This window comes from Oncorhynchus clarkii, chromosome 3, assembly GCF_045791955.1.
Source record: "Oncorhynchus clarkii lewisi isolate Uvic-CL-2024 chromosome 3, UVic_Ocla_1.0, whole genome shotgun sequence".
In the NCBI taxonomy this organism is placed as follows: domain Eukaryota; kingdom Metazoa; phylum Chordata; class Actinopteri; order Salmoniformes; family Salmonidae; genus Oncorhynchus; species Oncorhynchus clarkii.
In genome coordinates, this window is record NC_092149.1 from 82,677,013 (window position 1) to 82,688,004 (window position 10,992).

A 10,992-nucleotide genomic window follows, 5' to 3' on the forward strand; every position below is an offset into this window, starting at 1 on the left:
TCCCAGCTCTCTGCAGGTCATTCACTAGGTCCCATCGTGTGGTGCTGGGATTTTTGCTCACCGTTCTTGTGATCATTTTGACCCCACGGGGTGAGATCTTGTGTGGAGACCCAGATCGAGGGAGATTATCAGTGGTCTTGTATGTCTTCCATTTCCTAATAATTGCTCCCAAGGTTGATTTCTTCAAACCAAGCTGCTTACCTATTGCAGATTCAGTCTTCCCAGCCTGGTGCAGGTCTACAATTTTGTTTCTGGTGTCCTTTGACAGCTCTTTGGTCTTGGCCATAGTGGAGTTTGGAGTGTGACTGTTTGAGGTTGTGGACAGGTGTTTTTATACTGATAACAAGTTCAAACAGGTGCCATTAATACAGGTAACAAGTAGAGGACAGAGGAGCCTCTTAAAGAAGAAGTTACAGGTCTGTGAGAGCCAGAAATCTTGCTTGTTTGTAGGTGACCAAATACTTTATTTTTCACCATAATTTGCAAATAAATTCATTAAAAATCCTACAATGTGATTTTCTTGATTTCTTTTCTTCTCGTTTTGTCTGTCATAGTTAAGGTGTACCTATGAAGAAAATTACAGGCCTCTCTCATCTTTTTAAGTGGGATAACTTGCACAATTGGTGGCTGACTAAATCTTTTCTGTATCTGAATACTGACCACTGGATTTGGTTATGGGGATCAACAAAAATGAGCGAATAGTAACAAGTGTAGGGAAGCTAGGTCGGTGGAATAGCTGGGAGGGAATGGGAATTGGTGTACGAGGGATTGAGAAGAAGAGGGTCATCAGAGAAAGTGTGTCAGGCAGAGAAAGAGGGGGGAGAACGAGGGTTGAGTGGGGTCTCACCAAAAGGTTTCCAGCTGCAGTCCGTCTCTGTGTGGAGGCTGGGCAGCTGCCTACTACCAGCCGTGGAGAGCTCATGGAGAGCTGAGCAGTTCTTATGCAGCTCACTCTGTGGAGCAAGTATGATCTCCATGAGAAAACATATTCATTACCCTCATAGTGAAAAAACCGCCCACCTGCTACAGCATACATGTAGCTTGTCATTCATCCATCCCAATGTCAAGCAGCTTGCAGCTATGGTTCCAATGTAAACAATGGTCGATGCGTTCTCTGGAAAATAATGAAGGATGTGGAGGGTGTGGTCCACAACGCGCTAGCAGAGAGGCATTATTTTCCAGAAAACGCATAGAGCCTCGAGTTGATTATCCCTTTTTATACCAAGGCTATAATTTAAACACATTTACCACTATGAACTGTGTTCATTTGCAGGTAGAAGAAGTGTGTTCAACATCCACTGAGGTAGCTAGCAAGTTTACTTGATAGTGACAGTAGTTGCCTTGGTAACCTAACACACTTGCTAGTTTAGCAAACCAAACATCAGTCCTAGCTTTCTATAATGAAAATCGAATTCAACAATGCCAATCATGTTTGACCTCAAGCAGCTCAAACTGAACATCTAAGAATGAACTATAGCCATTGAATTTTACCATGTAAATATACCGTGCCTTATAGGGAAATAATGCACACTCTAGAATGCCCTTCAAGTCAATCAGAAAGGAGTATTCAACAATGCCATGGTATAATTAAGCAATTAGGCACCTCAGGGGTTTGTGGTATAGGGCTAATATACCATGGTTAACATGCTGACCAGACCGGACATGTCGCATTTCAAAATAAATTTAGAAATCCATGTTATTCAATTATTGCGTGCGCGCCAACAAGCGTCTGCGATGCCATGGGCTAAAATATGAGTCCTTTCTATTTCTGACGCAGATCGCGCTGCAAGTCCTGCCTCTCCCATCTCCTCATTGGTTTATAGAAGCAGGTACCCACGTGCCATCTCCTCATTGGTTATACCCACGTGGGTGATTGAAAGACAAACTGTTTTGCCGGTAGTCGTGGTAATACTATGAAAGTTTAGATGCCAATCACCATATAAGCCTGGAAGGAGGAGAGATGACTAGAAACGATTCGGTTGGCCGTTTTATGTGTGGATTAATATGTCGGAGTAGAGGTCCTTGTGCCTTTCAGGTAAAATAACAACTCAATGTTTACATCCCAGGACAAATTAGCTAGCAACAGCAAGCTAGCTAAGTAGGACAAATTAGCTAGCAACAGCAAGCTAGCTAAATAGGACAAATTAGCTAGCAACAGCAAGCTAGCTAAATAGGACAAATTAGCTAGCAACAGCAAGCTAGCTAAGTAGGACAAATTAGCTAGCAACAGCAAGCTAGCTAAGTAGGACAAATTAGCTAGCAAGTGCAAGCTAACTAGCTAAATTGCCATACATGTTTAATGCTTTTCGATCGGTCCCCAAATTAATGTCATTGGTTCAGAGTTTGTTTTGATATTTTAACCTGCGTGTCGTGATCGCGTTTGGTGTAGGGCCGAATACTTTCGCAAGGCACTGTATATATAGTGTGTGGAGACGAGTGTATAGTAAGTAAGTCTCTGTTTATGCAACATGCCAGTGTAGTACAGTGAATTCCCTATAGGAATACATCAGTGTCTGTGTGTGTTACCTTGACAATGCTGATGGGTTTTCTGGACAGGTGGAAGCTGGTGTACAGCAGGAAGGTGAGGCCAAAGGTGAAGGCTCTGTACCTACAGGGAGACAACACAGGGGGCATCAGTAAGGGACTGGGAGGCTCTGTACCTACAGGGGGACAACACAGGGGCATCAGTAAGGGACTGGAGGCTCTGTACCTACAGGGGGACAACACAGGGGGCATCAGTAAGGGACTGGAGGCTCTGTACCTACAGGGGGACAACACAGGGGGCATCAGTAAGGGACTGGAGGCTCTGTACCTACAGGGGGACAACACAGGGGGCATCAGTAAGGGACTGGAGGCTCTGTACCTACAGGAGGACAACACAGGGGGCATCAGTAAGGGACTGGAGGCTCTGTACCTACAGGGGGACAACACAGGGGGCATCAGTAAGGGACTGGAGGCTCTGTACCTACAGGGGGACAACACAGGGGGCATCAGTAAGGGACTGGAGGCTCTGTACCTACAGGGGGACAACACAGGGGGCATCAGTAAGGGACTGGAGGCTCTGTACCTACAGGGGGACAACACAGGGGGCATCAGTAAGGGACTGGAGGCTCTGTACCTACAGGGGGACAACACAGGGGGCATCAGTAAGGGACTGGAGGCTCTGTACCTACAGGGGGACAACACAGGGGGCATCAGTAAGGGACTGGAGGCTCTGTACCTACAGGGGGACAACACAGGGGGCATCCGTAAAGGACTGGAGGGGAGGAGGAGGTAGTAAGTGGGTGGCATTCATCCACTGATACAGGGTGAGATATACAGTGCATTTGGAAAGTATTCAGACCCCTTCCCTTTTTACACATTTTGTTATGTTACAGCCTTTTTATAAAATTCGATCAAACATTTCTGGAGAGACCTGAAAATAGCTGTGCAGCGACACTCAATCCAACCTGACAAGGGTTAAGAGGACCTCCAGAGAGTAATGGGAGAAGCTCCCCAAATTACAGGTTTGCCAAGGTTGTAGCATCATACCCAAGAAGACTCAAGGCTGTACTAGCTGCCAAAGGTGCTTCAACAGGTACAGAGTAAAGGGTCTGAATACTTATGCAAATGTGATATTTCATTTATTTTTTTTCCATTTGGAAATTTAAAAAAAAAAACTGTTTTTGCTTTGTCATTATGGGGTATTGTGTGTAGGTTGATGAGGGAAAAACGATTTAAATCATTTTAGAATAAGGCTGTAACGTAACAAAACGTGGAAAAAAATCAAGGGGTCTGAATACTTTCCGAATGCCCTGTACACCCACCACCCGTCAGCGTCATGAAAAGTTGTGCACGCAGTTCTTCATCAGAAAGCTCTCTCTTGACCTATCCGTGGATCACAACTTCAAAATGCTGCTCATGCAGGTTAACCAACACGAAATCAGATGGTTATCGTCTACGACATCGCAGATATCAGAGGATTGATGACCTAGATGTCAGCAAGGCAAGGCCAAATATCTCAAATAGTGCTAGATAAAACCAGAAGAATTGTATACATGTTGAACACACAGTAGCTACAGTTGAAGTCAGAAGTTTACGTACACCTTAGCCAAGTACATTTAAACTCAGTTTGTCACAATTCCTGACATTTAATCGGAGTAAAAATTCCCTGTTTTAGGATCACTTTATTTTAAGAATGTGAAATGTCAATAACCGTAGAGAGAATTATTTATTTCAGCTTTTATGTCTCTCATCACATTCCCAGTGGGTCAGAAGTTTACATACTCTTAATTAGTATTTGGTAGCATTGCCTTTAAATTGTTTAACTTGGGTCAAACGTTTCGGGAAGCCTTCCACAAGCTTCCCACAGAAAGTTGGGTGAATGCTGACCCATTCCTCCTGACAAAGCTGGTGTAACGGAGTCAGGTGTCGGCCTCCCTGCTCACACACGCTTTTTCAGTTCTGCCCACAAATTTTCAATAGTATTGATGTCAGGGCTTTGTGATGGCCACTCCAATACCTTGACTTTGTTGTCCTTAAGCCGTTTTGCCACAACTTTGGAAGTATGCTTGGGGTCATTGTCCATTTGGAAGATCCATTTGCGACCAAGTTTTAACTTCCTGACTGATGTCTTGAGATGTTGCTTCATTATATCCACATCATTCCTTTCCATAATTCTTTCCTCATGATGCCATCTATTTTGTGAAGTGCACCAGTCCCTCCTGCAGCAAAGCACCCCCACAACATGATGCTGCCACCCCCGTGCTTCACGGTTGGGATGGTGTTCTTCAGCTTGCAAGCGTCCCCCTTTCTCCTACAAACATAACGATGGTCATTATGGCCAAACAGTTCTATTTTTGTTTCATCAGACCAGAGGAAATTTCTCCAAAAAGTACGATCTTTGTCCCCATGTGCAGTTGTAAACTGTTGTCTGGCTTTTTTATGGTGGTTTTGGAGCAGTGGCTTCTTCCTTGCTGAGCGGCCTTTCAGGTTATGTCGATATAGGACTCGTTTTACTGTGGATATAGATACTTTTGTACCTGTTTCCTCCAGCATCTTCACAAGGTCCTTTGCTGTTGTTCTGGGATTGATTTGCACTTTTCGCACCAAAGTACATTCATCTCTAGGAGACAGAACGCGTCTCCTTCCTGAGCGGTATGAAGGCTGCGTGGTCACATGGTGTTTATACTATTGTTTGTTCAGATGAACGTGGTACCTTCAGGCGTTTGGAAACTGCTCCCAAGTATGAACCAGACTTATGGAGGCCTACAATTTTTTTCTGATGTCTTGGCTGATTTCTTTAGATTTTCCCATGATGTCAAGCAAAGAGGCACTGAGTTTGAAGGTAGGCCTTGAAATACATCCACAGGTACACCTCCAATTGACTCAAATTATGTCAATTAGCCTATCAGAAGTTTTTAAAGCCATGACATAATTTTCTGAAATTTTCCAAGCTGTTTAAAGGCACAGTCAACTTAGTGTATGTAAACTTCTGACCCACCCACTGGAATTGTAATACAGTGAATTATAAGTGAAATAATCTGTCTGTAAACAATTGTTGGAAAAAAATACTTGTGTCATGCACAAAGAAGATGTCCTAACAGACTTGCCAAAACAAAATTTCTGGAGTGGTTGAAAAACGAGTTTTAATGACTCCAATCTAAGTGTATGTAAACTTCCGACTTCAACTGTATAACCAGTCTGGCATGTTTTCATGGTCATCACACACATCAACACACATCACCGGTGACGACAGACCCTGACGTGGGTTCACCCCTGACCTAACCAAACACAGCCACCCCGACGTGGGTTCACCCCTGACCTAACCAAACACAGCCACCCCGACGTGGGTTCACCCCTGACCTAACCAAACACAGCCACCCCGACGTGGGTTCACCCCTGACCTAACCAAACACAGCCACCCCGACGTGGGTTCACCCCTGACCTAACCAAACACAGCCACCCCGACGTGGGTTCACCCCTGACCTAGCCAAACACAGCCACCCCGACGTGGGTTCACCCCTGACCTAGCCAAACACAGCCACCCCGACGTGGGTTCACCCCTGACCTAGCCAAACACAGCCACCCCGACGTGGGTCTACCCCTGACCTAGCCAAACACAGCCACCCCGACATGGGTCTACCCCTGACCTAGCCAAACACAGCCACCCCGACATGGGTTCACCCCTGACCTAAACAAACACAGCCACCCCGACGTGGGTCTACCCCTGATCAAGCCTGAAACAGACACTTATGGCATGTAAAGTCACACCACCATAAACCAGCCCTAGAGACCAGTTGCTAAGGGGAGGAAAGCAGTCAGAGGGAAGAATCCCTGATTGCCTATGTACACTCACAATAGCTGGGCAGCATGTGTGTGTTTATATCTCTGTGTGTGTGTGTGTGTGTCTCTCTAGTGGAAAGGGGGTTGTGTTATCTCCCAAGGCAGGACAGAAATTAGACAGTTAGGACACTGGCAGTGTCTTCCCTGTCAGCAGTAATTTAGTGTAAAACACATCAGTGGCTCTGTGACAACACAGAACACCACCACTGTCCCAGCTCCACCGCTCTGAGAACACCAGACAGAGAGTGGCTACAGCCACACAGGACAAAAGGTTTACAGCCTTGACTTCAGCATGCCACTCACACGGACTAACTGTCAGTCGGAATGCAATGGAATGTGGGAGAGTTCAAGGAAATACTTCATAGTGTAATACCCCTATGAAGATTCAGGTTAACAACTTGGTTCTCCGCTCTTTTTCAGTTTGACCTTTGACTATAGTTCTACTGATAATAGAAGTAATCACGTGACTTGACAAGGAACAATTCCTGGCCCTAATAATGAATGGGATAAGCAACAGGTGTAGACTAGACAGTGAAATGCTTACTTACAGGTCCTTCCCAACAATGCAGAGAGAAAGAAAATAGAGAAATAATAGAAAAGTAATAACACGTAATAATAAATGAACAATGAGTAATGATCCACGGGGTACCAGTACTGAGACAATGTGCATATAACTAGGATGAAAGTGACGAGGCAACAGGATAGATAATAAACAGTAGCAGCAGTGTGTGATGAGTTAGTGTAGAAAGGGTCAATGCAGATAGTCCGGGTAGCTATGTGGTTAACTATTTAACAGTCTTAAGGCTTGGGGGTAGAAGCTGTTCAGTAATCATTAACCTGCCTGCAGGTATCCTGGGCCAACATCACATAGATGGTGCTTACCTATCATTTACAGCTGTAAGCCCTATACATTATATGATCTATGTGCTGTCTGTTGTTAGCACAGTGCTCTCTCTCTCTCTCTCTCTCTCTGTCTGTGGCACGGCCAATTCCCTGTCTCGTACACATAATTATATTGGACAAAATATAAAATTGATACGGGCAGCACAAACAGGCGCAAGACAAGGCAGTACACTGACACTAGGGTCACATACACAGGCATCGTATGGCTTGAGCCCTGATATAATAAGTCATCAACAATTTACAACTAAGTCCAAGTGTGAGCAAAATCCCGCAGAGGCAAAATCCCCATAAACAGAGTAGCACAAACCAACAGAATGATGGGCTGTGTATCCTTCACTCACTTTTCACCCTAAAGAATGTCAATACAAGCACACAACCCAAGTGGACAGACAGGACTCTGTGGAATTATAAAACAGAAACACGAATATCTGGTTTGATTAGAAGAGGGACATGAATAGTCGGCTTACTTGTCAGAGGACGACAGCCTGCTTCTTGAACCAAATGCCACCAACCAAAAGCAAGTCGTTAGCCCTGACCCACTCATATTGTTCTGACAACACCGCCATCTTGATTAATTAAATGGATGAACTACTTATGACAGAGTGCATTTTGATCTGAAAGACAGAGACAAAAAGACAGACAGGCAGATAGACGTACAGACAAGACAGACACAGGCCAGAAGGTGGACAGACGGGCGGGCAGAAGGACAGACACAGGCCAGAAGGTGGACAGACGGGCGGGATAGAAGGACAGACACAGGCCAGAAGGTGGACAGACGGGCGGGCAGAAGGTCAGACACAGGCCAGAAGGTGGACAGACAGGCGGGCAGAAGGACAGACACAGACAAAACAAAACTCACCACTGATCTCTGTTGAAGGATGCCAGGAAACGGATGCCAGGTGGCACGGGGGCCATGATTTGTCGATAACAGGCACTGGGCAGTCAGACGGGCAGGTCTCACAGCGATGATGATGATGATGATGACCAACACGCAGACCTACAGCTCCATTCTGTGAGCGTAATGCAAGGCCCAGGAGACATGGCCAAGAGGCTGCAGGAACATCCCCTCAGAAGCTGTATTCTCCTGTACGGGGCAAAATAATTCAAGAGTTTTAAACACAGCAAGCATCTCTCTCCGTTCCATTTCTATAGCGTACGTTCTCGAACGTATACTTTGTGCATGTATCTGTCCAGGGTCCTTCCACCTCAAAAATCACAAGAAAGAGGTTTGACACCAACCATCTCAGATTGTTCTGAGATTGTATCAGTTACTAACTACAAAAACAATGACCTTTTTGTGAAACATTATTTTGTTGAAATATAATTTGATCTCTGAGAAACAAATTCTGTTTGACAAGTCATATGAACCTGCGGCTTGGAGTATTGCTTCTCCATATTATGTAATCTATTCCCTATGAATCTGGAGATGTCCTTTTTTTTCCCTGTTCAGAGAAATTTGTCATTGAAGTCACTTGCATTATTTACCATTAAATAGTGTGAAAGTACCAGGTTTTGATCTGTTGTGTGGTCATCCTCACATTTCAAGCTAGTCCTCGACGAAAGCAATTCAGTTTTATCCTTCTTTATTGTTATTTTGTTGAAATTACATTTTTTTCCTCAGGAATGTCAATATTACCCGTTTCTAACTACAGAAACTATTTCTGAATTTTCTGAGACGGTGGGTGTGATAGCTTGTTGAAATGACACGGAACAACTCTCCAGAAAGGCGTAGTAGGATACAGTAAACTTTCCATAGCCACTCATCTCATTGGGGGTATCAGAGATATTGCTCACATTCATACAACTTCTGCTTAATGCATGTAGCATGAATACCAGTACCCTTCTATGCCAGAATCTTGGTCTGGGAACATGACGTTGCCAAGCACTGAACCACCAACTGTGTATATTGACAGCTTGGCTTGCTAAACTATGCATACTATTTAACTCTGTCATGAGCCTCTGCCACGACATTAGTCATTTACACTACTGATATGGTCACGGTCATCATTTTGTAAGTTGAATTGATTAATTCTACATACTAAAACTTTCAATAGTTTCCCATTCCCATGGGAGACAAGTAGTAAAATGTATTCACTCACTAAGGTAAATCGCTCTGTATAAGAGCGTCTGCTAAATGACTAAAACTTAAACAACATTTCCCCCAAAAATATTTGGCCTATACAGTACAGCGGCCTACAGTTGGCTACAGTTTAGAGCAAAACCTCATATGTGGAATCTTGGATGGCACATCAACTGGACCAGGCTTTTCATTCAGATTGTGACAGAGCCTCAAATCCAGTCACTGAAGTTGATTACTGAAGTTCATTCAACAATAGGTATCTATCTTTCTTATTTTTATCAATTTTTCCCCATATATTACCGCATTACCATCTAACATCCTGTAGATTAAATCGAGATTGTTATACAGAGCCCAATACTGTTGTTTTACCATTTTCTTGGACTGTGGCAAAAACAGTGAACACATTTGACTTCCCAGTGTGGCAGACATCAAAGAGAGAGAAGCCTGCTGTAGGACATTTGCCAGTTTGCTTGAAAGTCACATACATCAATGTTTCCAATCATTATGATCATCAGCAACATTGTAACCAAATCGATACTCCAGTCGAAAGATACAATGGTTTTAGATGAAGAATCCTCCTTACAATGTATCCGACAGCTCTTTGTTTAAACCATTGTGTTCAAATGGCTTGGTCGCTTCACTTTCTGCTCATCCTCGTGCCCTCGATGCTAGACAAAAACAGCGGTCTATCTGTGGAAAATCGCCGACCTTATCAATTCACACACATGGAGGGATAAATGATCAAACTTACCGTGGCTGAAATCGCGGAAATTTTCAAAAGAACCGTCTTGTTTCTCGTCCAACTCGGGCGGTATAGCTATCACTTCCTTGTTCTTTCACAGAGCTTCGTGGAACTGTCATTCACAGTCACACTGGTCGCCCAACCTCCACTTTGGTCTACAAATGACGTCAGAACAGTACATAGAAACTGGTGAGCGTTTGATGGCCCTACCTAATTATCAAAAAATGCCTTTGGTGTGGCCACAAAGTAAATCAACAAGGAAATGAAATACAATAGTTATGTGCTACTAAACAGGTTTCCATCCAACCTTTTTTTATGCGACTAAAGTACATATCGGATTATAGAAAACATGTAATAACACAAGGAAATCAGATACAACATGCATCTGTTACTAACCAGGTTTCCATCCTTTTTATGCGAGTAAAGTAACGTAACATGTCATGTAATGACAGGCCTGATGGAAAGAGCAACATTTTCGGTAAACTTTCCAAATGTCGACAAAACAAAATATGCTAGACAGGGTGGAATATTTTTGTGTCGGTAAAGGTAATGTCGGCGGAAAGTCTTTTATGCGAAAATATTGATATAATAACCATTATATCGAAGTAAACTTGGAGTCACGCGTTGACATGTTGTGTGGTCCTCCAACTAGGACTTGTCGGAAAAGCATGCAGTTTTTAGGCTGAAAGTTTGTTTTTTTTACAGATGAAAGTTATGATAGATTTCATAGGGTGGTGAAAATGCACGATGATGAGCTTGATGCTCCTTTCAAATAAATATCGAGAGTTTTATTCTGGTGACATGATAATCGATGCTTGGCTGCCGTTTGACAAATAAAAACAATCTCGCGCTTTTGTCCATATTTTTGTTGTTGCTTTCTGTCCATAACAATTGTGCTTTCAAGACAACTGGGAAATCGGACAAATACGAGATCAAATCATGA

The 10,992-nt window shown here is 43.7% G+C and overlaps 1 protein-coding gene across 1 annotated transcript in view; it reads right to left on the minus strand.

Annotated features, from left to right (window-relative positions):
• The window catches only part of LOC139405515 (glucose-6-phosphate exchanger SLC37A1-like), a 29,410-nt gene extending 19,204 nt beyond the window's left edge, over positions 1–10,206 (minus strand). Inside the window, exons 1-4 of the mRNA XM_071147917.1 lie at positions 10,059–10,206; positions 8,087–8,311; positions 2,527–2,608; positions 848–953 (exon numbers count right to left, since the gene is read on the minus strand). Coding sequence (XP_071004018.1) covers positions 848–953; positions 2,527–2,608; positions 8,087–8,142 — 244 coding nt within the window. The 5' untranslated portion in view covers positions 8,143–8,311; positions 10,059–10,206. The remainder of the gene's footprint in view (positions 1–847; positions 954–2,526; positions 2,609–8,086; positions 8,312–10,058) is intronic.
• Between the last annotated feature and the right edge of the window lie 786 nt (positions 10,207–10,992).